The 23934-nt window shown below is 32.5% G+C and overlaps 1 protein-coding gene across 1 annotated transcript; it reads right to left on the bottom strand.

Annotated features, from left to right (window-relative positions):
- Positions 1–11785: 11785 nt before the first annotated feature.
- LOC143056407 (sialin-like) lies at positions 11786–19398 on the bottom strand. The gene is made up of 10 exons (XM_076229497.1): positions 19203–19398; positions 18500–18733; positions 17807–17894; positions 17038–17133; positions 16700–16830; positions 15503–15652; positions 15009–15141; positions 14269–14419; positions 12525–12615; positions 11786–11974 (listed from the first exon to the last, which is right to left on the bottom strand). Exons 1-10 carry the CDS (start codon positions 19290–19292, stop codon positions 11792–11794), a joined length of 1347 nt encoding a protein of 448 aa, XP_076085612.1. The 5' UTR covers positions 19293–19398; the 3' UTR covers positions 11786–11791.
- Positions 19399–23934: the final 4536 nt, after the last annotated feature.

Here is a 23934-nt window from a genome sequence, read left to right as displayed (position 1 = left end):
TTTCCATTTATTTTCTTGACGCCTCATTCAAAGTTGTTAATTCTTAATTCGGAATTATTAAACTAACCCTAAGATTCTCTCATCTAACTATTGTTATAATTTTTTGACCCTTGAATTTAATTCTTATGCATCATTAAAGAATATATGGATGTGTGCTTGACGACCGAACAGTTATTTCTTCCAATAGTCAAACATTATGCCAGGCATGAGTTTGCTGCTAAAATAAGGTTAACAAATACGCCATATTTTGATTTTGTAAGCAATTACTATGTTTTTTAACAGCTGTCTGATCGTACCCCTAAATGAACTGTTACGTATAATTTTGTTATTTCTGTTACATCAAAAAATAAACAGTATACCATGAGAGAACCTTTAAGTCCAAAACCTAATACAAACGTTAAAGATCATCTAATAAGCCTTGTGGGACAAACATAGATTACTTACATTCAGTGTAAGTGCATCTGCAACAACATGAGCAACATGTATTATACCAGGAATTGTAGCAAATGTATTTGTTATAATACCAAACATGATCCTAGCATTCCTGTTTACAAAACTATAACTTCCCCTAAAAACTTTGATTTAAAATTATACAATATACAATCAACATTCATATACATATTCGAGGCCTAGGTACATGTTTATGTGCATATGGTTGTTTTCTAGTTCATTATTCATCTTGTTGGGTACACGGGAAAAAACCCCAATTTAAATGACAAGAGTAGAAAATAATTTCAGAAATAAAAAGTGGAATTTATAATTTAAATAACTAAACACATGCATAACTTTTCTTCAAACAATCTTAATCTGTATATATGTAGGGCTTTCTCTCTACAAATAAATACCTCTCGTAACCTAACAGTGTTAAGACCAATGTCACATTTGTTATCCGCAGATGTATATAATTATGATTTACGTGTTTCAAACTGTCCATTGCTTGGATTTCAACTGTAATAACATGACAATAGGAAAGTTTATATTTGTTTAAATATAGTAAATGTGATTTATAAACCTTGCAATAAAACATGAATCTACAAAATAAGCATACTGTGGTCTATTTCATAATTATTACAAAACCCTGATGCATGTTCTTTTTGGAATCCGGGGTTTTGCTTGATCAAAAGAGATTTACGGGAAGTCTAGGTACTCATGGTTGACACCGACTCTGACGGGCTAAATGAGTGGGGTCTTCTCAAATGATAAAATTACGGCGCATTTGATTCATAAGGTTTTTTGTGGAAATGAAACCGGTCTATTGCTTCAATGGTCACAGTAGTAAAATTTGAACTAAAAGTTCTCTTAACAGCACATTTCAATCTGAAGTATTGTCAAGCCCAAAGACATAATATATGAAGCCAGGTAAGTGCTTTTAAATAATTTTCTACAACTATAAAGGTATCGTGTACAAATAAAAACAGACAGAAATATTTACTGTGTCTTAAAAAATAAAATAAATGGAGGTTTAATTAACCAAGGGCAGGGGGTTGGTTACACGGTAACAGATAATCAGTGATGAAAAAAAATGTCAAACATTTGTGCCAATTAATTTGTCTAAAGAGCTAAGTGGCTACTCTGACAACCTTCCTCGGCCATATTTAGTTATGTTTCACCATTATTTTTCAGCAATGGTTTATTTTCTGTGTACAGTTGATACCTTGACAGGCATTGACGAATCGAGACTACGCTTGGAAAAGTGAAAAGCCCCCTTTCTTGTGAATGAAAAAAGGATAAATTAATGAGCAGTACGAAGAAATTCACGCAGACAATACCTTCTAAAGATTTCAGTATCCACGCTTGAAACGATACTTCATCTTAAATGAGTTAAATTTTCTAAAGTTAATAATACCGTACAAGACCTAATATTTTTAATAAGAATTTTTTGGCAAAACACTTATCACGAAATCTTTAACCCAATTTCGACGAATCGTTTACTGTATTGGGTATACTTAAGAATATCTTGTGAAAATCAATGACTACAAGCATGTTGAAATGTTATAATTAAGACCTCATACATGGATAATGTGTATGTCCATCAGATTACATAACACAAGTGCTTAAGTTTCAACGCAACACAATTGTTTTAAGTTTATCTTTTTCAATAGATAAACCTTTATAACCATATAGGTACTAGTATAGCTTTAAAACCAAGTAAACGTAAGTAAAAAAATTGATTTTATTCTACAGTAAAGACAATTTATATACTATTATCATTTATTCTAAATATTTGCACATAAACATATTACTTTTACATATGTTTAAATATATACGGATCCGTTCAGAAAATATGTTCTATTGTTTCGACTAAAACACACTCAAAACTGCTTTTTTTTGCATCTGTTACTTTTACTTTGAAGAACAATTTGTTCGTGCCTAGCATTCGATGTTTTATTATGCATGCATGCTATTTTAGAGGAATTATATATAGTCCGGCGGCTACAAGCATATTTCAGACGAATTGTGCACATCCTGCTACAAGCATGAAATTTGGCATACACCTTCCTTAATTATTACACTTTTATTTCAGATAGGGAGGCAATTGAAAAAAATGTCTCACTTCCGGTAAAATCCAAAATGACCGACTTCATACTTAAATCAGCCCAATATCGAAGGCTAGTAATTGAAAAGGTGTAATTATCATGCTACTATCATAATATTTGGTACAAATCTTTGTTATGTACTACTGTTTGATATATTATATAGATTAGATGTCTTCAAAGCCCCTACTTCCGGTAAAATCCAAAATGGCGCACATTGTACTAAAATAAGCTTATTTTTTAGGGAGGGTAATTGAAATGTGTTTTAACGTATTGCTACTATCATTAAATTGTGCAGGAACCTTTCTTTGGTGCTTCTCATGGATACAATTTATAAGAAATCTGTCTTTAAAATCTCTACTTCCGGTAATATCCAAAAATGGCGGACATAGAAATATCAATTCATTATTTAAATATTCAACTTTTTTTCAAAATGTACAGACAATTTTGCTTTTTGTGCTGGTCATTAAATTTTGGCTTGACGTTATCCTTAAAACCCCTAATTACATTCTGTTGTAAATGTTTAAATACAAAGTTGACACTTCCGGTAAAAAATATGGCGTAAATTTCAAAGATAAGTCCTCAATCCATTTCTTCGATGTAGAGTTTTGGTTAGATTGATTAGAGCAAAATAAAATCTCTATAATACTAAAACATTTTTAAAATTACTATTATTTGGCCAAAAATACTGTTTATTCACAGTCACCACCACATGCACACAAAGCATTGCACGGGAGACCCGATTTTCCACATGAACAACGACCGCGACATCCTTCCTTATATCCACGATGTACAAGCTTCTGACAAAATGATAAGGCCTCAGAAAGAGTTTTTTTAAAAAGGATCCTCTTTGTCCCTTTGCCATCCATTAACGCCTTGACTTGGTAGCATAAGAGCCAATTCCAAGCTCGCCACCCTAAACACCTGCCTTAGTATATTGCACGTTTTACATGCTGGAATAGACTAGACCAAGTTGAGGAAATAGCCTCAATTAGCCTTCCCTTTTGTGCAAATAGTTATTTTCTTGCTTCGTTAACCGTGTTACAATGTAGCCCCATCTGATAAGTTTGTGTGATCTTACAGTAAACCCCGGTGATTTAGGTTGATCAAACATCATTCTTTATGTAAAAGTAACATCTTCAAATGCAATCAATGTCTCCCACGAAGTCTTTTTTTTTCTTTTCAAGCAAAGAGAGAACCGTATCACAACCGGGAAAGGCATTGATCATAATAAGTGTGTGTGAACACTTATTGCCTAGTACATTTGAAAGGCCATTGATAGATATTAATCCAAAGTTTTTTGCCTTCCCAAACACAATCCATAGTTTGTCTACCCCTATGTCACGGAATAGCGAAACAGTAATGACAGCATCATCAGTAACGACTGTTTGAATAATGACTCGTTATAGTTCGTGTTACACTGCATCAGACAGATGCACCATGATTCTAGTGTCAGCCTCTTAATGTGAACTTGGTGCTAAACTTGAAATACATCACGTGGTGGATAACACTGAACATCCTTAACATTAGTTGCTACAACAGCCATACTCATCAAGATTTCATCCACTCTTGTTACAGTTTAAAGGTATTTTATTAAGGTAGAGACATAATACCCAATCAGCATATTTGTTAGGAAACACCTTGAAACTGTAACAATAGTGGATGTAGTCTCGGATGCGTACATAGACAATACTGGTAGTTTGAAGGCTGCTACTAGACGCAAGAGCTACATTTTGGGGAAAGGGAATACACAGACGAATCCAGGGTCAAAACAAATTCCTCAAAATTGGCAAAGTTTTCTGAGAGATGACGACAATAAGAAAGAACGTTTTAGTTTTCATTCACAGCAGCTTGCTCAATAAAATTATAGGGAAAAGGTAGTTGTAGCAACAAATGTTCAGGATGTTCAGTGTTATCAATCACTTGATGATGTATCAAGTTTAGCAACATGTTTACAGAAGAGACTTACACTAGAATCAATATGGATGTGTCTGATGCAGTGAAACACAAACTTAACTGAGTCATGACTTGAACAGTCGATACTGATGTCATTGCTGTTTTGCTATTCCGTGACATAGGGGCAGACGAACTTTGGTTTGTATTTGGAAGTGGGAAAAACTTTAGATATATGTCTATACATGACCTTTCAAATGCACTAGGCATTGAGAGATTACACGTTTGCTGCAAAAGGAACTGCGTTGGTGACATGGATGGCGTTTGAAGATGTGATTTTAGCATTTAGAATGAGTGCAAAGCAAGAAAACATGCGTTTTTGGAAGAGAAAAGACGTATTGAGGCTATTCCCACGAATCGTTCTAGTCTTTTTCAGCATGTAAAGCGTCCAATATATTATGGCGCGTATGAATGAGTAATAAGCTTGGAATTGGTTCCTATGCTTACTAGTCCAGACGCTTATGAATGGCGAAGGTACAAATATGATCCCCTTTTGGACAACTCTTAGTGAGGCCTCTTCATCTTATCAGGAGCTTGTACATTATCGATGTGAGAAACAATACCAGTCTTTGTAAATGTGGAAAATCAGCTCTCTGATTGTGAATAAACATGTTTTTGCGGCCTAACGAGTATGCTGATTGGGTATTATATCCTTACCTTAATAAAATACCTTGAAACTGTAACACGAGTGGATGAACTATCGGATGCGTATGGTAGTTGTAGCAACAAATGCTCAGTATATTCTATCTTTTCCACCATGTGATGCATTTCAAGTTTATTACCAAGTTCATATTAAGAGGCAGACACTAGAACCATGGTGCATGTATCTGATGAAGTGAAAAACGAACTTAAATGAGTCATGATTCGAACAGTCGTTAGTGTCTTACTGATGATGCTGTCTTTATGTTTCGCTTTTCCGTGACATAGGGGTAGACAAACTTTAAATTGTATTTGGAAGGGCAAAAAACGATGAATTAATATCTATCATTTACCTTTCAAATGCATTAGGCAAAGAGTGATCACATACACTTATTGTGATTCATGTCTTTACCCGATGTGATACAGTTCTCTCTTTGCTTGAAAAGAAAAAAAAAAGACTGTGTGGGAGACATTGATGGCATTTGAAGATGTGACTTTAACATAAAGAATGATGATCGATCAACCTAAATCACCGGGGTTTTACTGTAAGATCGCACAAACTTAATAGATTGGGTTAACATGGTTAATGAAGCAAGAAAATAACTTTTTGCGCAAAAGGGAAGGCTAATTAAGGCTATTCCCTCAACTTGGTCTAGTCTTTTCCAGGATGTAAAACGTGCAAAATACTAATGCAGATGTTTAGGGGGACGAGACTGGAATTGGATCTTAAGCTACCTAGTCCAGGCGCTAATGGATGTCGAAGGGACAAATATGATCCCTTTTAAAAAACTCTTTCTAAGGCCTCTTTATTTTGTCAGGAGCTTGTACATGTGGATGTAAGAAAGGATGATGGGGTCGTTAATAATGTGGAAAATCGGGTCTCCCGTAGACTGCCTTCTGTGCATGTGGTGGTGATCATGAATAAACATGTATTTTTGGCCGAATAGTAGTAGTAGTTTTAAATTTTTTTTAGTACTTTAGTGATTTTATTTTGTTTTAATCAATTTATCCAAAACTCTACATCGAAGATATGGACTGCGGACTCATCTTTGAAATTTATGCCAGATTGGATTTTTTTACTGGAAGTGTTAACTTTGTATTTAATTATTTACAACAGAATAGAGTAAGTGGTTTTAAGGATAACTTAGCCAAAAATTTAATGACCAGCACAAAAAACAACATTTTCTTTACATTTTGAAAAAAGTTGAATATATAAATAAGAAATTGTTATGTCTATGTCCTCCATTTTGGATATAACCGGAAGTAAGGGTTTTAAAGAAATATGTATCCATGAGAAGCACCAAAGAAAGGTTCCTGCACAATGTAATGATAGTGGCACTACGTTTAAACATATTTCAATTACCCTCCCTAAAAAATAAGCTTATTTTAGTACAATGTCCGCCATATTAGATTTTACCGAATGTATGGGTCTTGAAGACATCTAATCTATATTATATATCCAAACGTAGTAAAAACTAGGTTTTGTACCAAATATTATGATAGTAGCATGATTATAACATCTTTTCACATACTAGCCTTCGACATTGGGCTGATTTAAGTATGAGATCGGCCATTTTGGATTTTACCGGAAGTGCAACATTTTTTTCAAATGCCTCCCTATCTGAAATAAAAGAGTAATAGTTGAGGAAGGTCTATGCCAAATTTCATGCTTGTAGCAGGTTGTGCACAATGTTTCACAAAGCCGCCGTACTAATAATGCATACGAAACGATAGACAACTGTGTTATAGACAACCATCAATTAATTACTTTAAGAACGCAAAAACGAACACAGCTAAAATAGTTTGATAGAGAGCAGAAAATGATTGCAAGAAAAAGGGTTGCTTGAATAGATGGTATATATTTCAATTTTATACTATACATGGTGCACTTTGTTAACGTTGTTATCATGATAATAAGTTATTTGCCCTACTGCGTCTTTTACTTTTTAATGTTTTATATTGTCTATTATCAAGTTTTCTTTTAAACATTGTTTCATTGCTATCATTTAGGTTTTCCAATGATAACTTACTTCTATCAATATGGTGTTAACGGTAAAATCCAAGGAAAGTTCAAATTAGAAAGTCCATTATCAATAGGAAAATCGAAAGCTCAAACACATCAAACGAATTGAAAACAACTGTCATATTCCTAACTTGATACAGGCATTTCCTTGTGTAGAAAATGGTGTGTTAAACCTGGTTTGTAAGCTATTTAAACATCACACTTGTAAGATAGTCGCATAAAATTTCATTTTATCGACAACAATGTTTGAACAAAACAAACAGACATGATAGGTAAAAATGGCAAAATTTTTAATTACTCTACGTCGTCATCTGTCAAACAGATACTGCATAAAATTCAACCAACTAGTGATTGCATCTGTAAAATTCAATAACCAAGCCTCTTCCCTTAAAACTTCTATGTCAACGATTGATAAACCAACTTATTTTATTACAACAATAAATGTTTAAGTTGTATCATTCCTTATTGATGTAAATCAGAGATGCATTAAGAACGCATCATCTTTAGAAAGTATTGTTTGCATTTACAGTCTGATAATATTGAATACTTTTTTCTTTCTAGCATCTAACTGTTCTATAATTTTATAGAGAATGACAACAGCGTCGTGGGATGAATATATTGATGATTTGATATCTAGGTCAAATTCAGGATGTGGGAACAGTCACATTGATAAGGCATGTATCATAGGTATCGAAAACGGACAAAAATTGAGCACAGATAGTCATTCAAAAGCGTTAAAATTAAGTCAGGCTGAGGCAACAAATATTGCAAAATGTTTTGCTTCTAAGAATTTTTCCCAATTTATCGAAAGTGGTGTGGTAGCTGAAGATTGTAAATATGTCTTCTTAAAAGAAGACGATAAGAAAATTGTATACACTATAAAGAAAGGACACGGAAGATTGACATTAGGAAGTTCTAAGACTGCTATTGTCATTGCTCATTCTCTTTCCGAAGATGAACATTTGGGCATACTGGGCAGAGCAGACCAAGCTGTACTTACCATCATAAGGCATATGGAGTCGTTGAACTTGTAGTTATGTGTTTCTTTTAAAATTAAAATCACAAAACATATTTTGAAAATATATTTACAGAACATTTTAGTAAGAATAGATGCAAAATTGTTTTTAATTGAAATTCATCAAAATGTATATTGTTATGGCACCCTCAACGGAGTTTCTTCTTTTTCTTACATTCATTATTTTTCTTCCACACATTGTGTCCACGCCAGTTCTTGAAATCCAAAGCACCAATGTTGATGGAACTCTACTATAATGAGGAAAAACATCTGAAGTTGTGCACCTTGTATGGAATGGTACAAATTGGCTGTCGTTTCCATGGAAACAGCAAAAATGCGAAAAAAATCAAAGTGTTCCGAACTGGAAGAAACTCCACAGGAATGGTAACGGGCATGTCATGCATGTGCTGAGTTGCAGTTTGACTTTGGAAATTTTAAAATGGCTGTGATTACCATGGAAACAGCTAAAATATCAAAAATTCTAACTCTTTCATTATAGGAACCAACTGAATGAAACTTTATGAAAACGTTACCCAGCTGTATGCTTAAATGTCAAGACAATATTTTGATTGTTCAAAATGGCCGCCGTTATTAGGGAAACGGGGGGAAGTTTTCGATTGACCCTTTGTTAAAATGCATAAAATCAGCATTTTCTTAAAGAGTATTTTACCAAAATCAATTAAACTGTATTGATATATAACATGATATGAGACAATGAGATGTCTGCTTTTAGAATTGTGGAATTATCTACTGTAACCATGGCAACAGCAAAAATGTCCAAAATTTCCAAAATAATTCAAAATGCTGCAAACTGGATGAAACTTTACAGAAATAGAAACTGGCATGGACAGAGTTGCATTTTGAAGTTAGAATTTTCAAAATGGCCGCCGTAACCATGGAAACAGCAAAAATGTCAAAAAGTTCAAAATGCTCCAAACTTGATGAAACTTTACAAAAATTATAATTTGCATGTGTAGATGCACTCTTTGACTTGAATTTTCCAAAAGGCTCCCGTTCGCCTGGCAATGGGGAAGGGTGCCATCCGTTATTGCTAGCTATTACAAATCTAGTTAATTTATATGTTTAGTTAATAAATGTTACATCAAGGAACTTGTCATCGAACTAAATAATATTTAAGCACAACCTGCAGCTGTAATAGTAGAACAGATAACACCATTTGTGATCAAACTATAATCATGCTTATACAGTAAAGTCATTTAGTACCATGCAAAAAACGAATAATAACTCGTGTGCACGAGTTACAAACTTTGTGCGCACAAGCTACTAACTTTAGCGATAAGTTAAGGCACTAGTGCCCGGGAGTTTCTAATGCATACATTCCATGTCAGTTGTGTACTTAATTGTAACAGTTATGATTTTTAATGCTTAAATGTAGTTTTTTCCTCTGCTGAATGCCTTGCATAAAGTATTTAATCTTAATAATTAAATTGTATAAGGAGCAGGTCAACAATTCTTATATCTCCCATAAAACGGGAAAGTTGACTGGTCTGGATTGTTCTTGTTTAGTTAGATTATGCTAATTATTAGTTTCAATAAATGATTAAATTATATCTTAATGAATTATTAATCCAACCGACCATGAACAATTGTGTCATCACTTGGCGTCGGTTTACGTTTCCAATCATTGTCCTTGCATTCGAGTACTTTTTTTAGCGGATAGCTTCTTAAGCCATACGATGGAATCGAACCAGTCTTCAAGACAACTATCACTATTGTAAAAAGACAAAAGTAATACGATGATTCATTATTATATTCTGATAGTTTTCGAACGGCGGTATACTACTTTTGCCTTTATTTATATGTGACAAACCTAAAATGAATAAAATACTGGTAAAGTGTGTGCCCTCTGGTGACTTTCAGATCATAATTGCAATCAAATATGACGTATATCACTGTACTAATTTTATTATTAATAAGTTATCAATTTAGGTACCAGGATAATAATTTAATACGCCAGACGCGCGTTTCGTTTACATAAGACTCATCAGTGACGCTTAGATCAAAATAGTTCTAAAACCAAACAAGTACAAAGTTGAAGAGCATTGAGGACCCAAAATTACATAAAGTTATACCAAATACGGCTATGCCTGGGATAACAAAATCCTTATTAAAAAAAATAAACGTTTTGTAAACTGGAATTTTTACAAAAAATAAAATATAATTGATATTCATGTCAACACCGAAGTGCTCAGAAAACTGATAGCATGATCACCTATTTGTTTTCTGGTAAAGATTCGGTTCTAGTTAAAAACTTAAAAATTGCCCCCACAATTTGTATGTTATAATCAATATGATACAAAGAAAACTGTGAACTCAAAACTGTTCTCGAATATTATTTCTATAGGTGAGAGGCTTAAATATTATATTTTCTCCTTTATTTTTGCCTTTTGGTCCAATGATAAATTATGTCACAATGGATACAATTATAAAAGGGGACTTAGTGATGTTTCAATGTACAGCCAATATGTATGATTACTACATACAGACCATTAATTTGTTACTATTTAGCTTAATTTGTAACAAATCGATACAGAAAAAACGCTGTAATGCATGTTGTACATAGTATGTAACAGTTTGAACAGGATTTTTTTTTGTTACCTTTTCCTGAGTTTTGCTGCGAATACATCAGTTTTCTTATCTGTTCATTATACTTTTAGACCAGTTCATACTATATTAGATAACTTGATTGATAAGTATTTTAGGACGTTTCTGGAACAAGTAACGGCAATAATAATTAAGTTCATAGAACTTGGAAGTATCTTTGGTGTCTGAAAGAATACACAACCGCTTACAAGAAAACAAGACACCAAAAGGATAGATTTAAAGCAGAAACATGGATCCTGTAGAAAAAAGGTGTCCAACATGTCCAAGCAGTTAGTGTTTTGATTAAAATTATGAATACAAAAATGGCGGTCAACCCATTAATTCTTGCTTTTGTGATGCATGTTTAAAGACACAATTCCTTTTTCGAAAACCGTTTTGAAAGCCAACAGTTGTGTTCTTTATTAATGGCGTTTCTAATGGTTATATAATTATAACTTGTCTTCTGTATTTTTGAAGGAAAACAAAATGTTATTCTTATTCTCATGCTTTATTTATTGAACAATCCATTAGTGAGCTGCTAGACCCTGGTACTGTTTTAGAAGTAAAAAAATAACTTCTTTCATTGTCAAACATTTATTTTATTCAGTAAATGCTTCAGATGAAAATATGCCAATAAGTTTGTTGATAAACAAAAGTTTAAATCTGAGCTAGGGTGTGCATACAACATAGAGAGGCGAACGATACCATTCATTAGTCGAAAAAAATTAAGAACGCCATTGCAGAACAAGAAACAAGAAAAATTAAATAATCAATACTGAACTGTTGCTTCAATTTTATTAATAATATAAAATGCGATTAACTTTCAAACTGAAGAATACAAACAGGATAATATATGTGAAAAAATCAGGTCTTTTAGTGAATACTTGGTAATTTGATAATATTCATAATAAACCCCGACGCCTTGCTGCTAGTTCACTGTAACCATGTTCCTCTTTAGTAACATTTTCAAGTAAACAGTTACAACAAGAATGTTCCATTCACAGATATATATTCACCACAACTTCAGCTCGGTACTGGCACAACAAACGAAGAAGCCCTGCGCATTTGCTCTTCTTTTGGTGGGTCATCGTGATCCCTTGCCCAGTCTTGAACCTCACCACTAACGAATGTAGCGAATATGATGGCACCAAATACTGTAAATCCTGCACACACGTAAAATACGTTTCTCCATTCTTCTTGAGTATTCTGGAAAACAATAATACAGGTTAATGGCAAATGTTTTAGAGAGTTATTATCTCATTGGCGGATTACTTCTTTAATTCATATGCATAACAACATACAACAATTCAATAAACCTTACAGTCGGACATTTTTTCTTCAAGAAGAAGACCTTATTGTTGACTTGGGCATGGCTTTTTAAGATTTGTTATAAAGTACGTCTTTTTTATTCTGCAATTAAAAAAAAAAGTTTTATACTTAACTCTACAAATACAGCTGTTTTTGGTTATTATAATCAGGATGCATAAAAAAAAATGTACGGAAAAGCAGTTTATTGTTATTATAAGCGTGCTAGAAAACTAAAATCAGGATTCCAGTAGACAACAATAGTTGAATTAATCAACATAATTATAAACTTAATATATGTGTGCATGTATATAATAAAAAGGAATATGGGGTAAACATCAATGCAACAGCAGTACAAAAAAAAATCTAACATGTTATGTGCCGGATAGTTGCAGGATAAACATTTTACAGCCGCTATGACTCTGTAAACTTAAGTTTATATACTACATACATTCGGTGTAAGAGCTCCCGCAACAATAGGCGCTATCATACCAGGAATTGTGGCAAAAGTATTTGTTATACCAAACATAATCCCAGCATACCTGTAAAATATGAAGACTCGTTAAACTAAAGTTTTCATATGCAATGCATATAATAATGTTTATCGGTTTACTGATAATACAGGTTTAATAAAAGTTATAATTCCGTATTTATTCTAGAGTCCCCCCTTTTATTTTTGCATTCTGAACTTTGACCGTGTCTGTCACTTGACTTTAGCGTATTGTGACGTCACTTCCAAATTTTCTAACGTTTGAACGGGAAGCTTGTTCAATACCATCCACCTACCCCGACAATCTTCTATTTTGGATTATTTTTTCTGCTGTTTTTCAGGTATATGCCTAGTGAGTTTAGGAAGACCGGAAACGGATCCAGCTGGAAACAATGGATTTTCGGACTAAATGGAGTATGGCAATTATTGTAGAGGATAAACTTTTCGACTGGTCTAGAATAAGATAATATTGCAGTGGTTGTGTCCAGTTATATCGTGAACTGTTATTGCAGTTTCACGTTATTCAGAATGCGTTTGAATTGAGGATGGAACATTTTTATATAAATACTTGATACTGATTTCAAACAGACAGTGCTAGTTTTTACGTATCTTATAATCTGCTGATGTCTTGATGGAGGACGTTTACTAAGAAAGGAGAAAACTTTAATTTCTAGAATTCAGCTGTATACATAAAGATGTATACGTTTCCCAAAAAGGATTTCTTTTTAATGCATTTTGATATTTTTCATTTTTTGTTAGTATTATCTTTAATAAAACAGTTATCGCAGTATTAGTGCAGAGGCGGGATCTGGCAAGATGACAGGGGGTCATGACCCTATAATTCTACGTTAGACCATATGTTGAAATATTCTCCTGTGGAACCAGTTGTGTATTTTATAAACGGATTTCTCTTGTTTACCAGAGCTGCCGGTTCATCACTGTTACCAGTTTTGAATTTGATCCTCCGAGTACCGAGGAAGCGGTATTCAAGTTATGACCTAGCGTCAGTGTGGGGTCGTGCTCCTCGTTCACTCTAATTTTCCTTAGAGGAACTTTTGTTACTTCTGTTACCAGAAGAACACCTACTTGCCAATATTAAAAAATGACGGCGGTTTGTATCGTCTTGCTAGACCTCGTTTACTGTTTTTTCCTGCGGCCGATTTTATTCCACTTAAGATTTCTTGAGTTATTTAGTTTTAAGGATTTGCGGAATGATCGCCTACGAGACAACTCAATTGTACAAACAACGTTGGTATTATCATCTAAAGGTAACCATACAACCTTCAACAATGAGCAAAACATTTACCAAATGCGGCCGGTTTTATCCACACATTATTTCTTGAATTATTTCAATCTTAAATTAATTTGGTTGTATCTGACAAAAGGACACATGAGCTCAGTTTTCCAATATCACTTAGTTAAAAGCGTTACTTTACCATGATTGCGTCTTATTTGAGTTTTGAAGGCGAATTCCAAAAGCCATTTAAAAATGTAGAATGTTGTCACTTGAAGACGATAGTACTATAATAAGAAAAGCATGAATTTCCAAAAAGAAAAAAAAAAAAAAAACAGGACAGTAGTGCCACATCGCCAATGAATAACCGAGTCCTTCGAGAAATAAATAAATTGCAAAGACAACAATCAACAGTGCATAAAGAGTATCGTTTACTTTTTTTAACAAATTAATTCAATTATATAAACTTACTTTGGTGCAAAATCTACATGATTCACTATGTGTCCTGCTCTTACAAGACCGGAAAATCCCACCGCTAATGCTAAACACACAACTGCATACTGTCGGTCGTCACATGCTATAAATCCTGTTATAACGAGACATCCACCAGTACCAAAAAATGCTGAAAAAAGAAGGTTTTTTTAAACTGATTCTCTCCGTTGAAAAAATACGGGTATCTGGGTCACCTTGACCGTCTCTGTGAGAGTTAAACAGATAAGCGATAGGGAACCAATCTAATATTATTTAAACTTCACACTATATGCACAACTTTTAACTTTTAGATACAATACAAGAATGTCGGACATTGAATCATACTGAACGCTGCTGGAATTTAATCTTTTTTTTTAACCCTTTATATATTCTTTTGATATACTTTATCAAATTGAGAAATCGAAATCCGAGGGCTGATATAGATTTTGAGTTGAACTGCATGATTTACAAAATTTGCCATGTACTGTGCACTTAATCATGTACAATACTGCACATGTTATGTGATACAGATAACTTATAATATTGCTGGAATCTTATTTTCAGTGTATAATGTGCACTTGCAATTTGCTTACAACTCCATTAGACAAATTGACCTCATGGGTTTGGTTTTCGTCATTTTGTTGTATGTTTGGCTTCAAATGTCATTTGTTTTCAGCATACTGTATTTCTATGATTCAAGAAACTTGCACAATAAGATCAATGTTATAAGACTTTCTTACCTATAAGTTCAAACAAACGTCTAGCTGCAGTTGTAGACAATATTCCTCTGGATCTTAACATATCAGCAAGTTGTCCACCAGCAAATGCACCAAATGCCTGGCAAATATAAGGCACTGCAGACAATGCACCGTTCTACAAATACACAGACATTAAATTTTTATATTTCCATTATTAACTAAATGAAATAAATTAAGTGTGACGGCTATCAAATTTTTTTTAACACCACATGGCTTGCAACGATAACGACTGCTTTGGGTTTTCTTTTGCGGGAAGTGATGACTATGAGTTTCATAGAAAAATTGTCCGGGAATAAAACTTTATAAATAATGAAGGAGATATAATTCTTTTAAATGTTAAAACACCCATTTAATTGGGTTCAAAATTTATTCTGCATTTTTCGCCTTTTATTCTCTATTCTGTTAAATCCATTCAGACACTAATTAAAGGAAATGAGAGATGGAAGCAAGAAATAAGAATTCAAAACATAACCTACGCTTTTTATATCAAATTTGAGCACTGCTTTCATGAAGGTAGGTAAGCTTGTCAGGAGTGTATATAGCTGCCAATTATTACACATGTGGGCAACTACACAGGCAAACAATGCACGTGACTTAATTATTTCCTTCCATGGAGTCTTCCCAGACTGGAAAAGAAATGTAAACAATACATTAAAATCAAAAGGAAACATATTTTTTTTTCACAGGCGCCAACTCAAAATACACGTATAGATTTCAATTATAAAATCGTTAAATGCAAAAAGACAGCAAAAAAGTATATAGCATAATATTATTTTCAGCAAGTCTAAAAAGGTTAAATGCTATTATTTTTGTCTCAAGCAAGTCTAAAAAGGTTAAATGCTATTATTTTTGTCTCAAGCAAGTCTAATAAGGTTAAATGCTATTATTTTTGTCTCAAGCAAGTCTAATTATATATGAAAGTTGGTATCTTTGTCTTATAAACAAGTCTAAAGATGTGAATTATGTAATGGATGATATTCGTTGGTTTTGAGGAATTGGTAGTTTTATCCGCTTTTTTACCGACCGTTGTCTTGTCTGTTTTCCTTCGATTATTTATAGTTTATGGTTGTCCCTTTGATATTGTCTTCTCATATTTGAAATGATTAAGCCAAGATGTCTACAATTATTGTTATAATAAATGAATATTCAGTCCACTTTAGATTTGGAACTTTTTATTTCTGTTTTGATTATATAACAAGTATTCAGGTTTAAAATATGATTTATTTTTATTTTTGGAGTTTGAGCGTACCTAATGAAATAAATCCATGCAGAAATGCGTTTTAGGACCATCAAATGTATAAAATATTTAAGTGTTATGGTTATCTTTACTAATTAAAGATAACGATAAAATTAGTATGTGTGAGATCTCAGTACTAGAATATAATAAAAAATGTTCAAAATGGTAACTGACAGTATATGCAGCAATATATGCAACCATATATTTTTCAGACTTTTGTAAAAGTCTGCAAAATATATGGCTGCATATGGAATTAGATAATCGTATTTTTTGGAAAGGGATCACCAGCTATTTCAAAATTAACGTGACAGAAACTTACATCGTTCGTATGTATACAAAAATGAGTCCAAAAGGCATTTTTATAAAAGCGATAAAACAAGCAATTAAAGGTATGACTCGAAATAGTAGGATATGGAATATTACTATTTGCTGTTACCCGTATGTGTGTGTCATATTCAATGGATGACTCGATATAGTTTTTCTCAGCTTCAGTTATACGTGGATGTTCTGCAGGAGTATCAGCGGTCAGAAGGAACCAAGCTATCACCCAAATAAATGTTAATCCTCCTGCAATGTAAGAAAAAGTATTGAATAAAAATATGCACTCCAAAGTTAATTAGGAGGGGGAGGCCATAACATTGGACCCTTTAAAACTCTCGACTAAATATATCAATGAAAAAACAGATGGAAAACAGATTGAAAAATAGAAACTTCAAAGTAAGTGTGTTCACATCACGTTTAACGTCTACATGTATGAACATACAATATTTTCACCTGTAAGATAAAATATCGAACCCCATCCATTGTCGAATCCATACTGGCATAGGACACCGGAAGTAGCAAAAGTAATAGTTGTACCAAACATAGTTCCTGAAATAATATAAGAAAATTCTGACAAAAATTCATTATGTAAGTGCACAGAAAACACGTCTGATTACGTTTTTATTTTAGATCTATTGTCATATTCCTAACTTTCACATATTCACATCACGTATATGTGTTGACCACAGAGTCTGGCCAATGTCCCAACGAATATAATTTTATATACAGCTGCATGTGTAAAAAATAAGATATTTCTAACGCTTTAATTAAGGCGTCGCCAATACTATATATATATAGCTAGTAAACGTAATTTGAGACCACCAAATCACCAATTGATGATGTCGAAGCTTAAAGTACAATACAGTTATTTCATAAGTAACAGAAAGATATGTAAAAAAAAACATACAATAAAAACCAGTTCAAAAACAAAAACAGAAAAAAAATACACTGTAATAAAAAGAATATAATGTCAATAATGATATTTTTGGTATCAGAAAAAAATAATAGTTTAACAAATTTTACCGTATGTAAAAGATTGCTCGCAGTTACTAAAATCTAGCTCAAATACGTAGTCTGCTAATAAAAAATAATTTCGTCCTACTTTTCATATTGGTTGCTGTACTCCATAAATTTCTTTCCATCATGGGTTTAGTGTCTATCATGGTTAGGATGACTTAAGACAACACTGCTAATTATACTTTTAACAAATTGCCAAACATACCCATATATCCTACTGAAACCAGCTTACTGCTCTCTAAAGGTGGAGCCCATCGTCCCCACATTGACTGAAGAGCGGGAAATACAGTACCCTATATCATAAAAAATAACATTGATTGATGGCTTTCAAAACTTTTTTTTTTATAATTACGAAAATGTCATTTAAAAAAAATCATTCTATGCACTGATTATCTTACCTTCCAAAAAAGAAGAAAAAAGTAGAAATTAAAGTAAATGCCATAATTATATAAAAATGTTCTGTTAGATTTTATAGACATGTTAGATAAATGTTCAAATGAAACTCGTAAACAACTCAAAACTTCAAGAAAGTCTGGCGAGTCTACAGTTTTGATTCAAAAGCTGTAGTTTGACTTTCTATGACTTATGATTTTTGTGTGTCAGTTTTTTTTTATTATCTGTGATTTGAATAAAAACAAAATTATTCAAACGAATAAAAGACATGATAGATGCTTGTTTCAAAATAAACATCAATATATCAATTTTGTTATGTTTTCTAAAACTTTGTATGGTAATTTTATTCAATAGTACATCTAAACTTATTTGCTGGTAAAGCATCAACATTGATATATGGTGCGAAATAAGTATTTGCCTGTAAATCAGTTGTACTTTTGTGAAAACATTTTTCATATATACTGCGAAGTTTCAAGTTTTACAAATTTTACAAGATATAACATACCGTACCGAGCCCCACTATAACTCTCATGACATATACAAGTATTACAGACGTTCTTGCGCAGACAGGAAGTAGAACCGTCGCTAACCCTGATATTGCCATAGAAACTCCGAATACACGTTTCCCGCCAAATTTGTCTGAAAACCATCCTGCTGGAATTTGAGTTACAATATAGCCATAGAAAAAAGATGCTAGAATTGTAGATCTTAAGTTTTTATCCCAGTCAAACTCTGCTCGCTGAAAAAAAGATAAATGTGTATAAACTGTTAATATTTTATATATATTTCAACTTTAATCAATAAAAGTAATAGATGTAAGCTTCTATTAACGATCTATTCCAATCGTTTGCTTCATTACAGCACCTGAAAGTTATTCCTTCTCAATTATAAAACAAGGAAACAAAGAATCAAATTTATATTTTGTTCTGTTCCGACTCTTTTTGAATCTCTAGTGAACTCGACTTAATGTTTTTCCCAATGTTCCATTTCTGTTTACAGCCAATTTTGTAAGTAGTCGTTTAACAACGTTTTGGAACGAGACACCCTATGTTGTTTGATCTGTCCACATGATTTAAATGATAAAAAAATCAAATACAAAATCCTATACGATAGACAAAAGACAAAACGACGGCAGTTTTTTTGTGTATCGCAAATAAGAGCATACAGTGATGTAATATAGTAAAAGTAATAGTACTAACTGCACTTACATCATATTCCCTTTTAGTTGTTTCAAGTACGCATGTAAGATCTGTATTATTCTGACTACTTGACACAGATGTGTCATTTATTCTGACCATACACACTATTCCCACACTTATGTTGACACGTAAAGCATACACAAGTAAAAAACCGAAAAACGCAGTGTAAGCTAATATCCATCTTTGAGAACAACAACATGGGACGTTTTCTACAAATAACAATAGTATCATCATGGTATATTTTATAACATTTACAGTAGCAGCATTGAAATTGTTTATAAAAAAACCGTAGCAAAGTACAGATTTTTAACAGGGAATTACATGTTGAGTTCCTTAAAATCATTTGTTACGTTTTTTTTTATATTTACAAAAGGTGTTGTACGGTAAATGAGAATTAAAGGAACATTTTAAATGCATTTGTAAAGTACCGAAGACGTTTAAAATACGAACGTAAGAACAGGTTAACCGATTAATCGCTCGGAATATTTCCAGAATAACCGGTTAGTCAAATCTGTTCAATTTGAAAACCCTTATAAATACGTAGTTACTTCCGATCAGAATTTGGACGTTAAACTCGATGTCGTGCGTTTGGAGAAAGCCAATTTATCTTACCGTGAACGAAACTGTGTAACAACTCTATGAGGAAGACCTGAAACGCGGCATATGTCATGTCCTTATTTGCATTCTTTTATTTTTCTTATCCAAAGAAAGCATCAGTCAAGCATTCGGGCTGACTTTATCCTTGTCAACTCATACAAAAGTTGCCACTAATTTAGTAAACGTTTGGCCGCGGACGGTTAGGACAATGTCAAATAATTAACATGATTAATCGGTCATACAGTTTTCCAATGAATGACTTGCATTTGAATACAAAGCCCGATATTTTTCTGACTTTGTCATAGAATCGTTGAAATGTCGTTCTCATTTTATTATTTTTAGTTGCATGTGAATCAATTACTAAAAATAATGTATTAGTTGCATCGTAAATGTACATGTAGCTATAATTAGCGAGTGATGTTAATCTCAAAGAAAATAATTACATAATGCTTACCTCTTTCTTTTATTTCACTACTTTCAATAAACGGCGAAGACGTTTTCTCTTCTTTCTCCATTTCTAAATGTTAAGTGCATGTCGTACACAGTGCGGGTCAAAAGGTCATATGCATTGTTTCGTTGTTGAAGAAATCCACATTTTTATCAATAATACCCACAATTTGAAAATCACGACAGGTTAAGACATTCTTTATCAAGAAGTTATTATTATAGTGATAAATTTAAAAGTTAGTTTATCGTATAAGTAGGGTTCCTCATTTATTCAAATATATGCCAAGGCCGAGACTCTTAGATTCTGACAAATCTATTTATACTCTTTAGTTTGTTTGTTTGTATCATGACAAGACGATGTAGGTAGAGTGCTTTAATTTCCCTCTAAGTAATAATTTTATCACTTGTATTCGTATATTATGAATAAATATCTTTTTGTTAGTCTATTGCTAATTAAGAAAAACAACTATATATTAATTGTTCCATCCCGAAATGACACAATCAATGATATAACATGACTGTTTTATAACTTACTGTAAATTCATAAATTATTGCGATGTTTTTATCTATTTGGAAATATTCAACGGATATAAATGCTTGGTGAAACATTCGAATTTGTAAAGTTTGATACTGATAGTATTATTTATATTCAAAATTCAATGCCGTCGTAATAATTAATCAAACACTAAATTATCAATTGATAAAATCTCATAAAAATGTTCTAACAATTATCTAAATTTATAGTAGCATAATGTTTAATTGCGACGATAGCTTGATGTATGATTAACATTCAGCGGCAAGTATTACAAGTATCGAAAACATTAGATATGATAATGAACCATACTTTGAACCATAATGACAAAGAACAAAACTTTCTACGTAATGCGATTGATCCACAGGAAGGCAACCTACATGCAACTTTTTTTGTGCCTACGAGAGGGGAAAACATGAAATATGACAATGAACCATACTTTGAACCATAATGAAAAAGAACAAAACTTTCTACGTGATGCGGTGGACTTTAAAGTCTTTGGTAAAACCTGACCGAGGATCGATAATTCAGGATATCCCGAACCGATACCTGCATGCTACCACAATATCACACGAACAATTAGCGATGCCGTACACAGCTATATGCATTCGCTAAGGTTAATCGTTAAAGGCTTTATTTCATACAATAAACATATAGCTGTTAATTTCTGTGTCATTTGGTCTCTTGTCAGTAGTCTTATTGGCGTCATACCACATCTTTTATTTCTAAATCTACTTTTATTTCCTGTTTTTGACTCTCTTTCGAATGCAGTTAATACTTTTTAAAAAGAAAATACAAGGGACAGGATGCCAAATAGAAAGTCATCACATTTAATGTATTTTTATTCAAGACAAAACTTAAATCAGTGTAATGTTTTAAAAAAAATAGGCAGTAAATGGAATTTAAAAGACTTTAGAAAGCAAAGAAAGTACCCCACTTAACCAGCTTAAAGCATTATAAAGGTTAGTTTAAACAATAGAACATCGACAAAGCAAGAGTCAGTGTTTGAAAATATCAAGCAAGACGAAAAAGGGCGAAATGATACATGATGAGGTAAATTTTCGTTCAAAACACGTGTTATTTTGCTAAAATAAAAATGCTGAATCTTAGCTGAATTTTTAAGCCATATTGATGTAGTTAAAAAAAAATTGAAATTAAGCGTTGTCGAGATTAAGACTAATCAAATTGTACAATATATCATTGTTTATGATTTTTTTAAATTGTGTAATCAATATTCAATTATCAGTTTTAAATAACAAAATTAAAAAGAAAAGAAAATTAAATCGACAAATTCGCACACAACGTCATTCGTGGATAAGTAAACGTAAAAAAACCAACCTTTAATTATTGTTTGTGTGGTTCTTAGATGGCCTATTGCAAGCATAATGTATGTCTCTTTCAAATATATGCCCCCATTTTCCAGTGAACGTCCAAATTTAGCCAACATTCAATCCAAAGGACTTACCTATTGCATTAATTGATAATTTGATCTCGTCCTGAAAATGCATGAAATACCCAACCCACATTCAATGCAAGTGTTAAGCTTCAAAATGCAGTGACTTCTATGTTGAAATATTCGGAACATTATAAACGCAAAACCACTATTATATCTCCATGTAGTAATATTTTTAAAAATACAAGAAATATCCGGAGGTTTATATTTCTTACATAAAAAACATGCCAAAAAAATTGGCAGGAAGAAACACAGCTTTATCCCTACCTTGTAGTGTTGCTTTAACGTAATTCAGTTATTATTTACGTTTTACATATATTTAACAACTCCGCATTGTACATTAAATCTTTTCTTTAATGGAATTTGTGTTTTAGTTTTTTGAGAAAAATAAAAAAGGTATTCTATTTTTTCGTCATAAAATTATGCATTTTTTATTACATCCATCATGTTTTTGCTATTTAAAATATATATAAACCAAACGGTTATCTGACTATGTTACAGAACATTTTATGGTTATAGAACTTATATTTTAAATGGACAAAAACAATCTACATTCAGAAATAGTCAGTTATCTCTCTTTGACTACGTGTCTAAATTAGAAGGTAACCACACAATAATCTCTCCTGATATAATGTATATGTTCCAGACCGTATGAGTATTTGGACCGTACGCGTACGGTCCAACTAATATTAAAAAGTTGACCAAGTTTATTAGAAGCAAAGCATATAACAGATCAACATAACTTAACTCTTAAATGAATATATAAAAGTTCAATGGTAATTGAAATAAACACTTTATATTTTAACTATTTAAAAAACTCACGCTTATTAAATATGTTAATCTCTAGTATTTAGCATATCGATCAATAATACATTTATTGAATAATGATCACTGAATTTGTAGTTATCGGAAGTAAATATAATGTGGGACTCAGTGGGAGGCCAATTTAGCAACTTTACAAAGAACACTGTTGAATTGAATATCGTCTACACGAGGAACTTAGAATTCATAGGTGCATGCATGGGTGCATGTGTCTGAATGCTATCTACCGAAGCCCTCTTTAGCGTGTATGTTGTTGCTGAATGGTAAACGTATAAGAATGACAGTTTTAACAGTATTTGTGTTCTCTATCAAAGACCGTCGATAAAGGAGATAGGAAGAAAATAGTGCGCCTAATGTTTGGATAAACTTCTTATTTATTCATTTTTTAAATTTTTTATGTTTGTTTCAAGTGCAAAGACTGAGAGTATCTTAATTTTAGGGTGTTTAATTAAAATGTTGGAAAATCTTGTATGCATATTTCTTTTTGATATTCGAACTACTTTTTAGTATTCGTTATATAACTATTGCCAGGGTAATAATCACAGAGTATGCCCCAAAACCTTGGATCACAGGGCATAATTATAAAAAGAAACTTTCAAATCGCTTTTAGCTGAACCTGCAAACAATTTCAACACGCTATGGTCCTGATGTAAAAGTCTATATATACAGATTTTTATCAGCCTCTTTTGAAGGACACTACCTAAATTATTAAAGAGTTGCTTTGACTCTGAATAGATATAAGAAGATTTGGTATGAGCGCCAATAAGACGTTCATATAACTCTGAAACACCCTTTTTAATATTACATTTTAACACGTTTTTTTAATTGTTTAAAAGGTACATTAAAATTAGAGTAATTTCCTGGGTTTATTTTCATATCTTTAAAAATTG

This window comes from Mytilus galloprovincialis, chromosome 13 (genome assembly GCF_965363235.1).
Source record: "Mytilus galloprovincialis chromosome 13, xbMytGall1.hap1.1, whole genome shotgun sequence".
Lineage (NCBI taxonomy): Eukaryota > Metazoa > Mollusca > Bivalvia > Mytilida > Mytilidae > Mytilus > Mytilus galloprovincialis.
Note: the sequence above shows the minus strand (reverse complement) of the source record. Positions and strands in the feature narration are given on the sequence as shown.